Source organism: Phyllobates terribilis, unplaced genomic scaffold, assembly GCF_046119375.1.
Source record: "Phyllobates terribilis strain yellow unplaced genomic scaffold, ASM4611937v1 Scaffold_84__1_contigs__length_6523798, whole genome shotgun sequence".
NCBI classification, from domain to species: Eukaryota; Metazoa; Chordata; class Amphibia; order Anura; family Dendrobatidae; genus Phyllobates; species Phyllobates terribilis.
The window spans coordinates 3241510-3262086 of record NW_027362844.1 but is presented as its reverse complement, the minus strand read 5'-3'; the positions used below and the strand labels follow the sequence as shown (position 1 = coordinate 3262086).

Here is a 20577-nt window from a genome sequence, read left to right as displayed (position 1 = left end):
TGTTTATAACAGCTGGTTTGGCTTCTTGACTGAGAGGGTTAAATGGGACAGTTCTGCACCCAGCGCATTATCAGGGATTGTGGAGATCTCAGATCTCAAAGCATCGTTGCACATGCAGCCACACAGTACACTATCTCCTGTAGCGGGCCAGGGTGTCAAAGAAGTGATGCTCGCCCATGACTGCCACCCTGAGCCCCGTTACAGGAGCTCGATAGGTGGCTGTGCTCCATATTTTTCTAATGCCGGCATGTTCATATCATCCACAAATATGACGCATTTCTTCCCCATCTGAGGTCGTACACGCCTTTCGGTCTTTTGTCCAGTCTGTCCATGACGATATTCTAGAATAAGATGCAAACTATGTGTCGGAAGACTCAATAGGTTGACCACTACTGCCTGTGTCTAATTTTCAGGTAGAAAACATCACATGACCGCTGCAGCCAAATCAGCGGCTATTGATTGGCTGCAGAATTGATGTTTCATTCGAGCTAGAAGAACTAGTCTTCTAGCTCTCTTTTCTGGCTCAGAAAGAAAGTCACCACTGCAGGCGATCATCTGACACTGGTTGGCTTCATTGACATCTCCTGGTCGAAAAGGAAGTGAAGAGACCGATGGGGACACAGGCGGCAGCGCGGAGAAGTGACAGGTTTTTTTGTTTTGTTTTAAGACACACATGGGTCCATCAACCCATTTAAATGTATGTCTGACCATCTAATACATAGATCTTCAGGGTCTGCGAGAGAGACCTCCGTTGTTTGTGGGTCTCCTCTCTGGCTCCTAGCAGAGGGTCCTAAGTGGCGTATTCCCCCCAATGACATCTATATATCCTAATGAAGCAACCTCTTTCATTTGTCAGAAGGCAGGGTGATAAAAAGAAGACAAACCTGAATCTGATTGGCACTGGTACAAGCAGAAAAGTTGAGGAAGAAGGGAAAGAATTTTTCTTTGTCCATATTGTTCATCAGTTTGTCTTTGACGTCAACAGACTTCCCTGTCCCCGTCGGTCCCATAAATAAGAGTGGTCTGCGAAAAAGGAAAGTAGTTTGTAGGACAACCATAAAATCAAACATTTTACAGTGTTGAGAATAAAACTACTAATTTAGGCCCGAATTCAGACGTCCGATAAACACCATCCATGTACGGACCAAGATCTCCGGACCCAAACTCGCCAGCCTCATGTATGTCTATGAGGCTGTCAATTTCAGGTCAGGGGTCCCGCGGCCCGTCCGTCCATCGTGATCCGTGTTTCCCGTCCTTAGGTAACTAGCAAACTATTTGCATTTATAGAAACTGTGTTTGCTACAGACATAAAACAGACAGGTGTCAATGGCGGCCAGTTTTCTGTTGATAGACCAATAGGGTTTCCTAATTCGGCTCCATTATCGAATGGTTTTCCCATACAATAAGTAATTGTGATGGCAAAATGAATAATTGTCAACAAGGTTTCCTAATAAGAGTCATTTTGTTACTCTTACTTGGTGTTTTTGACGCACATATCCATGAGGAAGGTGTATCTGACAGTATCCATAGTTGGCACAATGATATCTTGAATTTTGGTGCTTTTGTCCCACGTGGCTGTGCCTTTAATAAACTCATTCCAGTGAACCCAGCGCCCTCGGCCTTTTAACTTCAATGAAAAAAAAAAGTAGTTACAACTTTGATAAACCATATTCGGACACATTTGATGTAGGGATAAGAGAGCACTAACACATTACATAAGTTTGACATTTAGGTCCTGTTCACACTGCGTTTATGCAGCATGTCTATTACTCTGCCGGAGGATCTGACGGAATCCACTTAGGTCATTGGACTCTATGTCTCATTCTGAATTCAGTTTTTTGGGGATTCAATCAGAACCTTTGGCAGAGTCATAGATGTATGGCATAAACACAGTGTGAACATGTCCTAAGAGACCTAAGATAATAACCCAAAGGCCAAAGTTATAAGTTGCTGAGCATTAGGCTTGATTTCCATGAATCTGGTTCCAAGAAATCCCTTTACCTCGTACATGTAGTCATAGACCAGGCCTTTATCGTCCAAAGGACATTCCCATTTCCCCACGGAGGACAGGAAAGGGCTCTGATCGTTCTTTCCTGTGACAATTTCTTTGAAAAAAGCATCAAACTTTACTCGGCTGTCAGTGTCACAACAGCCGCCAATGGACCAAACCAGGGAGAAAGCAAAACTGGCCTAAAAGAAGAAAAGGGATACAATATACAGCGGGCGAAATAAGTATTGAACACGTCACCAATTTTCTAAGTAAATATATTTCTAAAGGTGCTATTGACATGCAATTCTCAGCAGACGTCAAGGAACCTGCCTCTAACAATCGCGGATGACGTGGCCGAGCTTCAAAGGAGACCGTGATTTTTTCTATATGCAGCAATGGTGTAGCATTGCTGTATATAGCACAAGCGATCAGACGATCGCAGCTTTAAGTTCTCTAAGGGGGCTAATAAATACAGAGAAAAGTTACAAAAAATGTTTTAAAAAATATGAAAAAAATAAATTAAAAAAAAAACATAAAACTTGAAATTGGGTTTTTTCCCCCACTAAAAACAGAGAAAATAAGTTTTACAAAAAATACACATACAGTGGTGGCCAAAAGTACTGGCACCCCTGCAATTCTGTCAGATAATACTCAGTTTCTTCCTGAAAATGATTGCAATCACAAATTCTTTGGTATTATTCTCTTTATTTAATTTGCTTGCAAGGAAAAAACACAAAAGAGAATGAAGCACAAATCAAATCATTGATCATTTCACACAAAACTCAAAAAATGGGCCAGACAAAAGTATTGGCACCCTCAGCCTAATACTTGGTTGCACAACCTTTAGCCAAAATAACTGTGAACAACCGCTTCCGGTAACCATCAATGAGTTTCTTACAATGCTCTGCTGGAATTGTAGACCATTCTTCTTTGGCAAACTGCTCCAGGTCCCTGATATTTGAAGGGTGCCTTCTCCAAACTGCCATTTTGAGATCTCTCCACAGGTGTTCTATGGGATTCAGGTCTGGACTCATTGCTGGCCACCTTAGAAGTCTCCAGTGCTTTCTCTCAAACCATTTTATAGTGCTTTTGGAATTGTGTTTTGGGTCATTGTCCTGCTGGAAGACCCATGACCTCTGAGGGAGACCCAGCTTTCTCACACTGGGCCCTACATTATGCTGCAAAATTTGTTGGTAGTCTTCAGACTTCATAATGCCATGCACACGGTCAAGCAGTCCAGTGCCAGAGGCAGCAAAGCAACCCCAAAACATCAGGGAACCTCCGCCATGTTTAACTGTAGGGACCGTGTTCTTTTCTTTGAATGCCTCTTTTTTTTTCCTGTACACTCTATGTTGATGCTTTTTCCCAAAAAGCTCTACTTTTGTCTCATCTGACCAGAGAACATTCTTCCAAAACGTTTTAGGCTCTCAGGTAAGTTTTGGGAAACTCCAGCCTGGCTTTTTTATGTCTCGGGGTAAGAAGTGGGGTCTTCCTGGGTATCCTACCATACAGTCCCTTTTCATTCAGACGCCGACGGATAGTACGTGTTGACACTGTTGTACCCTCGGACTGCAGGGCAGCTTGAACTTGTTTGGATGTTAGTCGAGGTTCTTTATCCACCATCCAATCTTGCGTTGAAATCTCTCGTCAATTTTTCTTTTCCGTCCACATCTAGGGATGTTAGCCACAGTGCCATGGGCTTTAAACTTCTTGATGACACTGCGCACGGAAGACACAGGAACATTCAGGTCTTTGGAGATGGACTTGTAGCCTTGAGATTGCTCATTCTTCCTCACAATTTGGTTTCTCAAGTCCTCAGACAGTTCTTTGGTCTTCTTTCTTTTCTCCATGCTCAATGTGGTACACACAAGGACACAGGACAGAGGTTGAGTCAACTTTAATCCATGTTAACTGGCTGCAAGTGTGATTTAGTTATTGCCAACACCTGTTAGGTGCCACAGGTAAGTTACAGGTGCTGTTAATTACACGAATTAGAGAAGCATCACATGATTTTTCAAACAGTGCCAATACTTTTGTCCACCCCCTTTTTAGGTTTGGTGTGGAATTATATCCAATTTGGCTTTAGGACAATTCTTTTTGTGTTTTTTCATTGAAGACAAATTAAATGAAGATAATAATACCAAAGAATTTGTGATTGCAATCATTTTCAGGAAGAAACTGAGTATTATCTGACAGAATTGCAGGGGTGCCAATACTTTTGGCCACCACTGTATGTGGTATCGCCGCATTCAGAAAAGTCCAATCTATCAAAATAGAAAAATAATTAACCCGATCAGTAAACGGCGTAACGAGAAAAAAAATCAAGAACGACAAAATTATGTTTTTCTGGTTGATGCAGTATCAAAAAAAATGCTGTAACAAGCGATCAAAATGTAATATCTATCCCAATATGGTATCAACGAAAACATTGTGTCGTACCACAAAGAATAAGCTCTCAAACAGCTCCATCGACTAAAAAATGAAAACGTCACGGGTCTCGGAAAATGGTGACACAACCCAAAAAATGTTTTTTCCCAAACTTCTAATTTTTTTTTTCACTACCAATCTAATAAAAAATCTGGACATGTTTGGTATCGGTGTAATCGTACTGATGAATGAATCATATTGCTAAGTAATTTTTACCACACAATGTACACCGTAAAAACAATTCCCAAAAAATAATGTCAGAATTGTGATATTTTCACAATTTCTCTCCACTTGGAATTATTTCCCCCGTTTTCCAGGACCATAGGAAAGCACTGTCTATACCTGCAGATGGATTAGCCACACTGTGTATGGGATCGGCAGATCTTCCACTTACCATGATCCAGATACGAATGTTCTTATTATTCAAATCCTCTCTCACCACATCAAAAATCAGCATCTCCAATAATGGTGTGAGTGATATTACCACATTGCCATTGCTGGTTGTCACCAGATCCTATGAGGAAAGACATTAGGACACTGAGGGTAAATCTAGACTACACACTTGCGCAATGCTCCTACAATTGAGAGGACACATGGCGCCCACCTTGCACTGCTTTCGGAGGAATCGAAGGGAAGGTTGGACGAGCCACTTAAAGAGTTCCTCTAGAAGAGCGAGGTGGTCCTTAGTCTTCAGTGCATCGGGAAGGGTGCTGAGCCAGGACCTCACCAGGGGCGCCCAGCCCAGTTGTTGGGGTTCCAGATAAATCATACCGCAGCGGCTAACAGTGGCGGGCTGGAGAGAGAGATATACTAAGTAGGGTTGCCCTAAGACACAAGCTCATCCAGTTATCTAATTATCTCGCTGTGTAGATGAAAAACAGTCTACAAAGTGGTTTCCAAGTGTCCTGACGTTTCCATCATCCATAGATTACATAGACATCCATTTATTTGAGTAGAAGCTATGTAACATTACATTTTCCCTACATTCAGTGCTGGTGTCAGGAACTGGATCCTCACCATTTAGATGATTGTTGTAGTAGCACCAGAATGAAAGGGACTGACAATCCCTTTAATTATAGCGACTAAAGTGAATGTAGAGATGACTGTCAGTGGTGTAACTAGAGTCCGATGGGCCCCCATTGCAAGATTTGGACCCCCTGCATGTTGGTCAGATGTATGGGCCCTTGTAGTGTTCTAAATCCTATAAGGACATACGTGTTGCACCTCATACCCCATTATGTAGTAATATCCCCCATATTGAGCTCCTTCCTGGTATATATGTCCCCTGTTCTGGCCCCATCCTGGTATATATATCCCCCATCCTAGTGTACATGTCCCTTATCCTGGGCCCCACCTTGATATATATATCCCCCATCCTGGTATATATGTCCCTTATCCTGGGCCCCACCTTGATACATATATCCCCCATCTTGGTATATATGTCCCTTATCCAGGGGCCCCATCCTGGTATATTTATCCCCCATTCTAGTATATATATCCCCCATCCAGTATATATATCCCCCATCCTAGTATATATATCCCCCATCCTGGTATATGTCCCTTATCCTGGGCCCCATCTTGGTATATTTATCCCTTATCCTGGTATATATATCCCCCATCCTGGTATATATATCCCGATCCTAGTATATATATCCCCCATCCTGGTATATATATAAAACCCTATCCTACTATATATATCCCCCATCCTGGTATATGTCCCCCATTGTAACGGGTCTGGGAGGCGGAACCTCTGAGCTACTATACAAGGGGGCAGTCCTTGTAAGGGAGCGGGTGACGACCAGGGAAGACGGGCAGGAGGTCACAGCAGGTGACCGGGACAGTCTCTGAGTGAACGGGCTGGAGGTCACGGCAAGTGACCGGGGCAGTCTCTGGATGAACGGGCAGATGGTCACGGCAAGTGACCAGGGCAGTCTCTGGATGAACGGGCAGATGGTCACGGCAAGTGATCGGGGCAGTCTTTGGATGAACGGGCAGATGGTCACGGCAAGTGACCGGGGCAGTCTCTGGGTAAAGGGTTGGTACGACCTGTGGCGGCTGATGATAGACGTGAGCTCCCAGGTGAGCAGGCGAGAGTCTCTGGAAGAACGGGTGGTCACAGCATGTGACGGCGGAGCCTCCAGGAAGACCAACAGACAGGCGGCAGATGAGCGCTCCCAGGTGAGCGGGCAGAAGACTCTGGACAGGCGGGTGGTCACAGCACGTGACGGCAGAGCCTCCAGGTAGGCTAGCAGACAGGCAGCAGATGAGCGCTCCCAGGTGAGCGAGCAGGAGTCACTGGACAGGCAGGTGGTCACAGCACGTGACGGCGGAGCCTCCAGGTAGACTAGCAGGCAGGTAGCAGGTATGTGCTCCCAGGTGAGCGGGCAAGCTGGTCCATAGACAGACTGACAGGAGTTGGAAGGCAGACCGTCGGACCTCGGGCAAGCAGGCAGGTGGCTGATGTGCGCTCCCAGGTGAGCGGGCAGACTGGTCCTTAGACAGACTGACAGGAGTAGTAAGGCAGACCGTCGGACCTCAGACTAGCAGGCAGGTAGCAGATAATCAGGCAGGAATCTGGCAGGTAACTGGCAGGTAACTGGAAACGGGACCTGAGGGCTGAAGCAGAGTAGTGAACAGTGCAACAACATTGCTCGGGCACCTCCATTTTGGAGGAGGTGCCTTATATATGGTGAAGTCCTCCGGCCATTGGCCGGGGACTCCTTAGGACGGCGCGCGCGGCCCCTTTAAGAGGGAGGGAGAGCGCGCGCGCCCTAAGCACAGTGGACGGGAAGGAGCGCGCGCTGCCAGCAGAGCGGGAGGAGGACGCCGGGCACGGAGCAGGGAGGTGAGGGGAACAGCGTCCCTGCCTAGCAGAGGGCAGGGACGCCGGCGCTACAGTACCCCCCCCTTTAGGCCCCCCCTTTTTTAGGCCAGACAGAAATTTAGCTAGGATAAGAGGGGCATGGATGTTCTCCCGGGGCTCCCACGTTCTCTCCTCAGGACAAAACCCCCTCCAATCTACTAGAAAAAAGGTCTTTCCTCTTACCCTTTTGGTGGCAAGAATGTTCTCTACCTCAAACTCGTCCTCAGCAGAAACCGGAGCAGGAGGCGTACCTGTAGACTTGGAAAAAGAGTTAAGTACCACAGGTTTGAGGAGAGATACATGGAAGGAGTTAGGGATCCGTAAGTTGGCCGGGAGTTTTAATTTATAGGCCACCGGGTTGATCTGACTGATGACCTCCAGAGGACCGATGAACCGAGGCCCTAACTTGTAAGAAGGTATCTTGAGTCGGACATATTTAGACGAGAGCCAGACTTTATCTCCAGGACGAAATTGTGGAGGATCCAGGCGTTTTTTGTCAGCGTGTCTTTTCATCCGTTCGGACGACTGGAGGAGTGCGGATCGGGTACTCTCCCAAATGGAGGAAAATTTGCTAACGAGAGATTCCGCAGCCGGGTTGTCCACAGAGGTGGAGACAGGAAAAGGAATCCGAGGATGCTGACCGAAGACTACAAAAAACGGGGATTTGGAGGAGGATTCGCTCTCGTGATTGTTATAGGAGAACTCGGCCCATGGTAGGAGATCCACCCAGTCAGAATGATGGGCATTAACGAAGTGCCGGAGGTAACTGGTCAGGTTCTGATTGATCCGCTCCACTTGACCATTAGACTGTGGGTGGTAAGCGGAAGAGAAGTCCAGGGTGACGTCTAGCAGTTTACAAGTGGCTCTCCAGAAACGTGAGGTGAACTGTACCCCACGATCCGACACGATGTGGAGGGGCAGGCCATGAAGACGGAAGATGTGGCGGATAAAGTCTTTAGCCAGCTCGGGTGCAGACGGGAGACCAGGCAGGGGAATAAAGTGAGCCATCTTGGAAAAGCGGTCAGCGACCACCCAAATGACCGTACAACCGGCAGAGACGGGGAGATCAGTTATGAAGTCCATAGCAATATGCTGCCAGGGGGCAGCAGGCACAGGAAGCGGAAGAAGGCGACCGGCTGGCAGGTGTCTCGGGACTTTGTTGCGGGCGCAGGACACACAGGCAGAAACAAAGTCTATTACGTCCTTGTGCAGGGTAGGCCACCAGTAGTGCCGGGCAATAAGCTGGAGGGTCTTTTTCTGACCGGCGTGGCCAGCTAGTTTAGACGAGTGACCCCAGTGTAGGATCTTCTCCCGATCAGGTACTGATACGAACGTCTTACCGGGAGGGAGACGATTTAGGCTCACGGGAGCCACCTGCATTACTCTGGCGGGATCGATGATATGTTTAGGCTCTTCCTCGAGATCGGACACCAGAAAGGATCGGGACAAGGCATCTGCTTTGACGTTTTTGTCAGCCGGGCGAAAATGAAGAACAAAATCAAAGCGAGCAAAAAACAAGGACCACCGGGCTTGGCGCGGGTTAAGTCTCTGGGCATGCTGGAGGTAAGCCAAGTTCTTGTGGTCAGTGTAAATTATTACCGGGTGAAGAGCCCCCTCGAGTAGGTAACGCCACTCCTCCAATGCCAGTTTGATGGCCAATAACTCTCGGTCTCCTATGGAATAATTGCGCTCAGAAGAGGAGAAGAGTTTGGAGAAGAAGCCACAAGTTACCATTCTCCCGGAAGATGATTTTTGAGTAAGTACCGCTCCGGCTCCAGAGGAGGAGGCGTCAACTTCCAGGAAGAACTGCTTGTTGCCGTCCGGGCGATGCAGCACCGGGGCGGAAGAGAAGGCCTGTTTTAGGGAAAGAAAGGCCTCCTCTGCTTCGGGCGGCCACTCTTTGGGATTAGTACCCTTACGGGTGAGCGCGGAAATTGGGGCAGTCCGGGAAGAGAAGTGTGGTATGAAGAGGCGGTAGTAGTTGGCGAAGCCCAGGAATCGCTGAATGGCCTTCAACCCCTCCGGTCGAGGCCATTTCTCGATGGCAGACAGTTTCTCTGGATCCATTCGTAGGCCGGTCTGAGAAATAATGTAGCCCAAAAACGGAAGCGAGGTCTGCTCAAAGAGGCACTTCTCGTATTTAGCGAAGAGGTGATTCTGCCTGAGCCTGAGCAGGACCTGACGAACGTCCCTCCGGTGAGTCTGGAGATCCGGAGAGAAGACCAAGATGTCGTCCAGGTACACCACTACGCAGGAGTAGAGAAGGTCCCGGAAGATGTCATTGACCAACTCTTGAAAGACGGCAGGAGCGTTACAGAGACCAAAGGGCATTACCAGATATTCATAGTGGCCGTCCCGGGTGTTGAATGCCGTCTTCCATTCATCCCCCTGACGGATACGAACCAGGTTGTACGCCCCACGGAGGTCCAGTTTGGTGAAGATTCTAGCCCCCCTCAGACGATCAAATAACTCTGGAATGAGCGGAAGGGGGTACTTATTCTTCACCGTGATCTGGTTAAGGCCTCTATAGTCTATACAGGGACGGAGAGAGCCGTCCTTCTTTTTGACGAAAAAGAAGCCTGCTCCCGCCGGGGAGGTAGATTTACGGATGAATCCCCTGGCCAGATTCTCCTCAATATATTCGGACATCGACCGGGTCTCAGCAGCGGATAAAGGATAAATACGCCCACGGGGAGGAGTAGTACCAGGTAACAGGTCGATAGGGCAGTCGTATGGTCTATGAGGAGGTAGTGTCTCTGCTTCCTTTTTATTAAAGACATCAGCATAAAACCAATAAGGAATCGGAAGTCCAGGTAGATTAGCTGGGGTAGGAGAAGGACGGACAGGATGGACGGGAACCAGACAGGTCTTATGGAAGTCCTGTCCCCAGCGAAGGACTTCTCCGGTCTGCCAGTCAAGCACGGGTGCATGTCTCTGGAGCCAAGGTAGGCCTAGCAAGAGGGCGTGAGAGAGTCCAGGCAGAACATGAAAGGAGATACTTTCAGAATGCAGCATTCCCACCTGCAGAGTAATGGATTCGGTGATGAGTTGGATGGGGCGTGGTAAGAGGCCCCCATCCACGGCAGCAACAGACAAGGGTAAAGCCAGAGGTTTGGTGGGGATGTGGTATTTCTCTACCAGGGACTGTGAAATAAGATTCCCGGCTGCTCCAGAGTCAAGTTGGGCTAGTTCGAAATAACGGTTCTCCCCGCAGACGATTGAGACTGACAGCAGCAGAGATGGAGAGGATTTATTCTTGTCTAGGTTGACCTCTCTGAGCGAACCTAGACACAGGTGTTTCCCGACCTCTCCAGGCAGGCACGGATCCGGTGCTCCTTACTGCCACAGTAGAAGCAGCTCCCTTCGGCACGGCGTAAGTCCTGACGGGTTTTGACCATCTTGGTCTGGTCAACCTGCATAGACTCAGGAGAGTGTACCTGGGTAGAGACGGAGGGAGTGACGGGTTTCTGAAAAGTAGGAGCTAGACATGGTAACCTCCTCTCACGGGTGACCTCTTTGGCACGCTCCTGGAACCGTAGGTCAATCCGGGTGGCAAGAGTTATTAGGTCATCGAGAGTGGTAGGAATGTCCCGACCGGCAAGTTCATCTTTAATACGGCCGGACAGACCCTCCCAGAAGACGGATACCAGAGCGTCGTTATCCCAGGCCAGCTCCGAGGCAAGGGTACGGAACCGTATGGCATATTGGCCCACGGTGAGACTTCCCTGACGGAGGCGTAGCAGTGATGATGCGGATGAGGTCTTCCGTCCGGGTTCGTCGAAGACTTTCCGGAAAGCCGTGAGAAAAGCAGGCAAGTTGGACACCAGGGGGTCTCCTCTCTCCCATAGAGGATTTAGCCAGGCCAGGGCCTCCCCGGTGAGATGGGACATGATGAATGCAATTTTGGCCCGGTCGGAGTTAAACTGGTGGGACAATAGTTCAAAGTGCAGGGTGCACTGATTTATGAAGCCCCGAGCCTGGGCGGAGTCGCCTCCGAAGCGAGGAGGTGCAGAAAGCCGGGGTCCGGGGTAGGATACCATGGTATTAGTGGGCAATGGAGCTGCCGGATTGCGAGACATGGCACTGGCGGAGGTTGCTGGTGGAGCAGTCAGAGTGTCCAGGCGAGTATTGACATTCCGCAGGTGACCCAGGATGGACTCCTGTTGGGACCTTTGACGAGACAGTTCATGACACAGGTCCGAGAGCGAGGGAGCTTGGGTGCCACCGGGTTCCATGGCCCGATCAAACTGTAACGGGTCTGGGAGGCGGAACCTCTGAGCTACTATACAAGGGGGCAGCCCTTGTAAGGGAGCGGGTGGCGACCAGGGAAGACGGGCAGGAGGTCACAGCAGGTGACCGGGACAGTCTCTGAGTGAACGGGCTGGAGGTCACGGCAAGTGACCGGGGCAGTCTCTGGATGAACGGGCAGATGGTCACGGCAAGTGACCGGGGCAGTCTCTGGATGAACGGGCAGATGGTCACGGCAAGTGACCGGGGCAGTCTCTGGATGAACGGGCAGATGGTCACGGCAAGTGACCGGGGCAGTCTCTGGGTAAAGGGTTGGTACGACCTGTGGCGGCTGATGATAGACGTGAGCTCCCAAGTGAGCAGGCGAGAGTCTCTGGAAGAACAGGTGGTCACAGCATGTGACGGCGGAGCCTCCAGGAAGACCAACAGACAGGCGGCAGATGAGCGCTCCCAGGTGAGCGGGCAGAAGACTCTGGACAGGCGGGTGGTCACAGCACGTGACGGCAGAGCCTCCAGGTAGGCTAGCAGACAGGCAGCAGATGAGCGCTCCCAGGTGAGCGAGCAGGAGTCACTGGACAGGCAGGTGGTCACAGCACGTGACGGCGGAGCCTCCAGGTAGACTAGCAGGCAGGTAGCAGGTATGTGCTCCCAGGTGAGCGGGCAAGCTGGTCCATAGACAGACTGACAGGAGTTGGAAGGCAGACCGTCGGACCTCGGGCAAGCAGGCAGGTGGCTGATGTGCGCTCCCAGGTGAGCGGGCAGACTGGTCCTTAGACAGACTGACAGGAGTAGTAAGGCAGACCGTCGGACCTCAGACTAGCAGGCAGGTAGCAGATAATCAGGCAGGAATCTGGCAGGTAACTGGCAGGTAACTGGCAACGGGACCTGAGTGCTGAAGCAGAGTAGTGAACAGTGCAACAACATTGCTCGGGCACCTCCATTTTGGAGGAGGTGCCTTATATATGGTGAAGTCCTCCGGCCATTGGCCGGGGACTCCTTAGGACGGCGCGCGCGGCCCCTTTAAGAGGGAGGGAGAGCGCGCGCGCGTGCCCTAAGCACAGTGGACGGGAAGGAGCGCGCGCTGCCAGCAGAGCGGGAGGAGGACGCCAGGCACGGAGCAGGGAGGTGAGGGGAACAGCGTCCCTGCCTAGCAGAGGGCAGGGACGCCGGCGCTACACCCATTCTGCCGTTGTACTTTAATGCATAGAAAAAAAATAAATGATTCTGCTCGCTTTTCCTCCGCTCCCCCGCTGCGCGCCATCCTCTTCTGAAGCCAGCATCTTACTTCAGAGTGCAAGCGTCGGGAGCATATGATGTCACTGTCATGCGCCCTCAGTCACGTGCACGCCGACATCAGCTGCTGGCTTCTGATTGGCCGGCAGCGTGCACTGCCGTGCACAGACCCAACGGGTCTCTGTGCCTCAATACACTTCATCTGAATGTGCATTCGAGGGCGCACATCCAGTTGAAGTTTGCGCTGATGTCGGCGGGCCCCTCACCTGCACGGGCCCAGTCGCGACCTCTGCAACCGCGATCATTACACCCCTGATGACTGTATGTAGGACTACCAAATCGGTGAATGGAAGTGTTGCACGTGCTGCCAAACTCTCCTTTCACAGCGGCACAAGATGGGGCCTCATATTCGAGAAAAGTTAGGGTGGGTGCCAGAGGAGAGACCCTCATCTATCAGACAATTATGGCCATTTTTGTGGATATACTTTAACCGGTTCCTGACCGCCCCCTGTAGATAAACGTCGGCGCTTGCTGGGCTCTGTGCCGCGCCGACGTTTAAAAAAGGTGGGTGGTCTCGCAGCGCTCAGGACCCCCAGGGTCCTGCAAGTACTGCGATTACGGTGCAGAGCATTAGCTCTGACAGGGAACATCATCGGGACCTGATTGGATCAGGTCCCAGTGATGTTAACCCTTTGCTGTCTTCTATATGCCGCGATCTATAGTGATCGCGGCATATAGAAGATAGACAGAGGAGAGGGGGTCGTCTTACTTACCTCTCCGACGACCCCTGATATCTTCCAGGACCTGGGGTTGCTATGGCAGCGGGAGGTCACATGACCGCCTCCAGATCTGCCATATATGGTGTCCTGCCTGGCTCAGCCTGCAGCTGAAGCCAGGCAGGAGACTGACTGTGAAACAGTCAGCGAAGATCTCATGTAATGTAATATATGTCTATTACATTACATGAGATCAGTGATCAGAAAAATAAAAATTAATGTCCCATACAGGGACTAAGTAAAAAAGTAAAAAAAAGTAAAAAAAAATGTTTTTAAACTGTTAAAAAAAAAATCACAAAATAAATAAATAAAAATAAATAAATAAAATATTAAACCAATAAATCCGTATATTTTTACAAAACCAAAAAAAGTACACATATTTGGTATCGCCGCGTCCGAAACAACAAGAGCTATAAAACTGTCACACTAATTAACTCCTTCTGTGCACACCGTAATGAAAATAAATAAAAAACGGAGCAAAAAAATATGCTTTTTCATCATATCGCCAAACAAAAAGTGGAAAAAAATGCGATCAAAAAGCAAAATAGAAATAAAAATGGTACCGCTGAAAATGTCATCTTGTTCCGCAAAAAAAAAGCCGCCATACAGCTCCATCAGCCGAAAAATAAAAAAGTTATAGCACTCAGAATAAAGCAATGCAAAAAAAATATTTTTTTCTATAAAATTGTTTTATTGTGTAAAAGCGCCAAAACATAAAAAAAAAATACAGTAAGTGTAGTATCGCTGTAAACGTACCGACCCGAAGAATAACACTGCCTGATCACTTTTACCACACGCAGAACGGCATAAAAAAAACCTCAAAAAACAATTCCTGAATTGTTGGTTTTTGTTCATTTTACCTCCCAAAAAACGGAATAGAAAGCGATCAAAAAATGTCACGTACCCAAAAATGGTACCAATAAAAATGTCAACTCGTCCCGCAAAAAACAAGCCATCACATGACTCTGTCGGCCGAAATATGGAAAAATTATAGCTCTCAAAATATGGTGATGCAAAAACTAGATTTTGCAAAAAAAAGCGTCTTTTAGTGTGTGACAGCTGTCAGTCATAAAAACCCGATATAAATCTGGTATCTCTGTAATCGCACCGACCCGAAGAATAAAGTAATCTAATCAGTTATATCACACGAGGAATGGCGTAAAAAATAAATAAAACCAATTCTTCACCTGCTACTGATTTGTTTATTATGTCTCCCAAAGATCGCAGTAAGGCTCTGCCCACATTTATCCTGCGCTCTGCGCTGAGCACTTACGCCAGAGTTTCCGTGTAAATCTCTGAAATACGTGATTCAGCCGGAACCCATGACGGAAGATTCCCTGTAATGAGGCAGATATAGGCCACTGTGGATGCCGTCTGGCCTGGGATCCCACGGTGTCATTTGTTTTAGGCGTGCATAAAAGTGCGGTTGGCCACAGTTTTGTGCACTTCTGAAAAAAAGGACACCGCTAAACAGAGGCCAGACGGAGTCCAGAGTAACTCTGCTGCCTCATTATAGTGAATGGATCCCGCAGGGGTTTCATCTGAATTACATCACTTGGAAATTTAGATGGAAACCCCGATGTAAGTGCTCAGCCTCGAGCGCCGGATAAATATTACGCAAAATGTTCCCAATAAACGCTTCAACTCAGTCCTCAAAAAAAGCTAGTCCCCACTCAGGTCCGTCATCTGTTAAAAATATAAGGGACTTCCAAGTTACTGGTAGCAGAAAGGCTCTGGAAAAGCGAAATGGCCCTTGCCCCCCAAAAGAAATTCAGAAAATTTTGTGCTCCCAAATCCAAATGCCTATTCTACAATAATTTGTTCTCCAATTGTCAAATAGCACTCCGTCCCCCCCAGATCTCACCGTATGGCTAAGCGGTACGATACAGCCACATATGGGGTATTGCCACTTTTAGAAGAAATTGTGTGACACACTTCGGCACCATTTTTACCCATTGCCCTGTGTGAAAATGTAAAATCTGAGGGTAAAACATTTTTTTGTGGTAAAAATATAATTATGCTTTTTTCACAGCCCAATGGTATAAATTTAAAAATACTCACTACTTCCCTAGATGAATTCCTTGAGAGGTGTAGTTTACAAAATGGGGTCACTTGTGGGGGTTTCTGCTGTTTCGGCATGTCAGCGACTCTTCAAATGTGACATGGTGTCTGCAACCTATCCCAGCCAACATAGCGCTCCTTTCACTTCCGAACCCTGCCGTACACCAAAGCAGTGGTTTTCCCCCACATATGGGGTATCGGCGTACTCAGGAGAAATTGCACAACAAATTTCATGGTGCAATTTATCCTGTTACCCTTATGATAATGCAAAATTAGGGAATGAAAAACATTTTTTGTGGGAAAAATGTGAAAATTTTATTTTTACGGCTCAATATTATAAACTTCTGTGAAGCACCTGGGGTGCAAGGTGCTCACCACACATCTAGATAAGTTCCCTAAGGGGTCTAGTTTCCAAAATGGTGTCACTTGTGGGGGGGGGTTTCCACTGTTTAGGCACATCAGGGGCTCCCCAAATGCAACATGGCGTCCGCTAATTACTCAAACAAATTTTACATTCAAAAAGTCTAATGGCGCTCCTTCCCTTCCAAACCCTGCCGTGCGCCCAAACAGTGGTTTCCCTCACATATGGGGTATCAGCACGCTCAAGAGAAATTGCACAAAAAAAATTGGGGTCCATTTTTTCCTGTTACCCCTGTGAAAATAAAAAAAATTGGGTCTAAAGTAACATTTTTGTGAAAAAAGTTAAATGTTCATTTTTTTCTTCCATATTCCAAAAATTCCTGTGAAGCACCTGAAGGGTTAATAAAGTTCTTGAATGTGGTTTTGAGCACCTTGAGGGGTGCAGTTTTTAGAATGGTGTCACTTTTGGGTATTTTCTATCATAAAGACCCCTCAAAGTGACTTCAAATATGATGTGGTCCCTAAAAAAATGTTATTGTAAATTTTGTTGGAAAAATGAGAAATCGCTGGTCAACTTTCAACCCTTATAGCTCCCTAACAAAAAAAAAATTTGGTTCCAAAATTGTGCTGATGTAAAGTAGACATGTGGGAAATGTTATTTACCGTATATTCCGGCGTATAAGACGACCTGGTGTATAAGACGACCCCCCTACTTTCCTGTTAAAATATAGAGTTTAGGATATATTCACCGTATAAGACTACCCCTTTTCCAACGCATACCAAACACCGGTAAAAATTTAAAAAAAACAGATTTGAATTTAACATGGTCCTTTTTTAATTTAAATTCTTATGACATGCAGGTATATAGCAGGAAAACTGTCACTCATAAACATATTAAAATAGGGGGGACCCCACGTCATTTTTTGGGGGGGTCCCCCATTCTAATAGCTAGTAAAGGCTAGGTATTCAGCTGGGGGCTGATATTAGTAGCCTGGGAAGCTCCGTGGGCATTACCCCCTTCCCAGACTTCAAACATCTGCCCCAGCCGTCTGCTTAACCTCCGCTAGAGACTATAATGATGGTGGATCCCACGCCAATTTTCTTTTTAAAAAATCCTTTATTTTAACACTAAATGACAATTGAGGGGTTAATAAAGATGCAGTCCCTAAATTATTATTAATTTTGTAATTAATTTTTCCCAAAAATGTTGACGTGGGCTTCGCCATATTTTTGTGTCCAGCCAGGTACAGCAGGCAGGAACGGGCTGCCCCCAACCACCAGCTGCCTATTTGTACCTGGCCGGACACAACAATATAGGGAAGCCCTTTTTTTTTTAATTATTTCATGAAATAATTAAAAAAAAAAAGACGTGGGGCTTCGCCCTATTTTTGTGTCCAGCCAGGTACAACTAGGCAGCTGGGGGCTGGAATCTGCAGCGCAGGGAGACCCAAGCTTTCTGGGCCACCCCCACTGCAAATTGCTGTCCGCAGCCACCCCGGAAAATGGCGCGTTCATAGAAGCGCCATCTTCTGGCGCTGTACCCAACTCATCCAGGGCCCTGGTGCGGTGGCTCACTGGGTAATAAAGGGGTTAAGGCCAGCTTGGCATTATCAGCTGGCCCTAAGCCCGAAATTCATGGGGTCACGCCAATATTAGACATGACCGCCATGAATTTCTAGTAAAGTAATTAAAAAAAACACAAACACCCAGAATAAAGTCCTTTAATTGAAATAAAGACACAATCCTTTATTGTTCTAAATTAAACCATACTTACCATCACGCCCATTCCAGCTGAAGCCAACGACCTCCTGCAATAAAAGTAAAATAATAAAGCAACCTCATCCTTACCTCTCCATGGTTCCCAGGACCGGTCCAGCTCTGCTACATTCACATGACAGGCTGCACCGCAGCAGAACGCTGCCGTTCAGCTTGCCATGCGGCAGACACTGAGAAGCGCAGGCATGCTTGTGCTCCTCAGTGTCTGACTGTGACGGCATCCAGATGAGCCGAGGTCATGTCCAATGAACTCGGCTCACCTCATGCACGTCACTGACAGCGTGGGAAAATTCTCCTGCTCCCCGCATGCGCAGTAGAAGTTTCCCACGCTGTCAGTGACGGACGTCCAGGAGGTGAGCTGAGTTCATTGTCGGCTCATCTGGATGCCGTCACAGCGAGACACTGAGGAGCGCAAGCATGCCTGCGCTTCTCAGTGTCTGCGGGATGACAGGCTGGATGGCAGCGTTCTGCTGCGGTCCAGCCTGTCATCTCGATGTAGCAGAGCTGGAGCTGTCCTGGGAACCATGGAAAGGTAAGGATGATGTTGCTTTATTATTTTACTTTTATTGCAGGAGATCGTTGGCTTCAGCTGGAATGGGCGTGATGGTAAGTATGGTTTAATTTAGAACAATAAAGAATTGTGTGTTTATTTCAATTAAAGGACTTTATTCTGGGTGTTTGTGTTTTTTTTAACTTTTACTATGGGGTTAGTAATGGGGGTGTCTTATAGACGCCTCTCCATTACTAACCTGGGCTTGATGTCAGCTGGCATTATAAGCTGACATCAACCCCAGCCCTATTACCCCCTGCCACCGCACCAGGGCAGCGTGGAAGAGCGAGGCTAAGTGCCAGAATTGGCGCATCCTATGAATGCGCCATTTCTGGGGCGGCTGACGGCTGGTTTTTCTAGCCTGGGAGGGGGCCAATATTCATGGCTCCCTTCCTGGGCTATTAATATCAGCCCCCAGCTGTCTGCCTAGCCTTTGCTAGCTATTAAATTAGGGGGGACCCCACGTCATTTTTTTTGGGGGGTCCCCCATTTTAATAGCTAGTAAAGGCTATGTATTCAGCTGGGGGCTGATATTAGTAGCCTGGGAAGCTCCGTGGGTATTACCCCCTTCCCAGGCTTCAAACATCTGCCCCAGCCGTCTGCTTAACCTCCGCTAGAGACTAAAATTAAGGGGAACCCCACGCCAATTTTTTTTTAAATAAATCCGTTATTTTAACACTAGATGACAAGTACAGTAACCAGCACTGTCACTGTACTTCATATATATGTGACTGACATGTTTCTATCTATCTAATCTATGTGTGATGCTCTATCTTTCTGTTATAAATTGTCGGGTACAGATGCTGAATTGCCGGCCGGCTTTTTTAAAGAGACGGTGCATGAAAACACTATTATTTGTTTTAATAAATCCTTTACACTAAATGACAAGTACAGTAAGCAATACTGTCACTGTACTTCATATATATGTGACTGACATGTTTCTATCTATCTAATCTATGTGTGAAGCTCTATTCTTTCTATTCTAAATTGTCGGGTGCCGGCTTATGCCGCTGCTGAATTGCCGGCTTTTCATATATTGTCACAGAAGCGATGCGAACTTCCCTGCTCCGGACACAGCGCAGCGCTTCTGTGACAAGTGAAAGCTGTCGGCACAGAAGCCCTGCGCTGTGTCCGGAGCTGGGAATACGCAGCGATGTGTCAGTTTCAGCACAGAAGCGCTGACTGTCTGGACCTACCGCCGCCGTATTTTAACTCCCTCCACCTTATATTAACTCCGACATGGCAGGGATACGGCCACGGCAGCTTATTAACACCCCCAGAGTATCCCCGCATGTCAATTTCTGAAAGTTCAAAAGCATTACCGGCGTATAAGACGACCCCAGACTAGACAGAAGATTTTTCAGTCTTCAAAAGTCGTCTTATACGCCGGAATATACGGTATTAATATTTTGTGTGACATATCTCTCTGACTTAAGGGCATGAAAATTCAAAGTTTGAAAATTGCAAAATGTTCAAAATTTTCGCCAAATTTCCGATTTTTTCACAAATAAACGCAAGTGATATCGAAGAAATTTTACCACTATCATGAAGTACAATATGTCACGAAAAGACAATCTCAGAATCAGGGGAATATGTTGAAGCATTCCAGAGTAATTACCTCATAAAGTGACAGTGGACAGAATTGTAAAAATTGGCCTGGTCACGAAGGCAAAAACAGGCTCTGGCGCGAAGTGGTTAAAAGATGAGAATACCTCTAAAAGTCAACCCTATAACTAAATCTGATTAGTTAGCATTAGATCCCCCGATGTACAAGTATATGGGAACTCCTCTCTTATAGGATGAGTGAAAACCTACCGACGCCTGGGAAAGGTCCATTGTTTCAAAAATCAGACTCATCTGAGGTGACATCTGAATGATCTCCCCACTCATCAAGCAAAGCGAAAAATAAAAGGACATATTTAAAACAATATTAAACGTTGAACAAATGAATAATAACTTAATCCACGGAGTCTGATCAGTCACCTCATAAAGGATCATTGTAAGCTTTAGACGAGAAAGTACAATCATTATGTGCACAGATTAATATCTGAAAAAAGGGCAAAAATCTAGTAGCTGATTTATAATTGGAAGATGATCCTGCAATGAATATCTTGTAAAGCGTCTCTCTCCACATACAATACATAAGTCCTCTACTAAAGGCTTATTTCCATCTTCATGAATGGATATTGTCGGATAGTGTTAGGAAATACAAACAGTTTCTGCAATTTACTGCTAATTAAAGATATATAAAGATGCAAAAAAACCTAATGTTTTCTATTCTCCATCCTGGTTG

At 47.1% G+C, this 20577-nt stretch overlaps 1 protein-coding gene across 1 annotated transcript; it reads right to left on the bottom strand.

Annotated features, from left to right (window-relative positions):
* Positions 1-4390: 4390 nt before the first annotated feature.
* On the bottom strand, positions 4391-20174 carry LOC141197289 (dynein axonemal heavy chain 12-like). The gene is made up of 4 exons (XM_073662678.1): positions 20100-20174; positions 5022-5210; positions 4812-4931; positions 4391-4462 (listed from the first exon to the last, which is right to left on the bottom strand). The coding sequence occupies exons 1-4, from the start codon at positions 20172-20174 to the stop codon at positions 4391-4393; spliced, it is 456 nt and encodes a 151-aa protein (XP_073518779.1).
* Positions 20175-20577: the final 403 nt, after the last annotated feature.

Bases quoted from the DNA above. Each gene is read 5' to 3' on its own strand.
- LOC141197289 (XM_073662678.1), bottom strand. From the start codon at position 20,174: ATGAGTGGGGAGATCATTCAGATGTCACCTCAGATGAGTCTGATTTTT. The intron at 5,211-20,099 runs GTAGGTTTTCAC...CTCTCTCTCCAG, and splicing joins TGGACCTTTCCCAGGCGTCG to CCCGCCACTGTTAGCCGCTG. The intron at 4,463-4,811 runs GTAAGTGGAAGA...TTCATTTTTTAG, and splicing joins ACATTCGTATCTGGATCATG to TCGATGGAGCTGTTTGAGAG.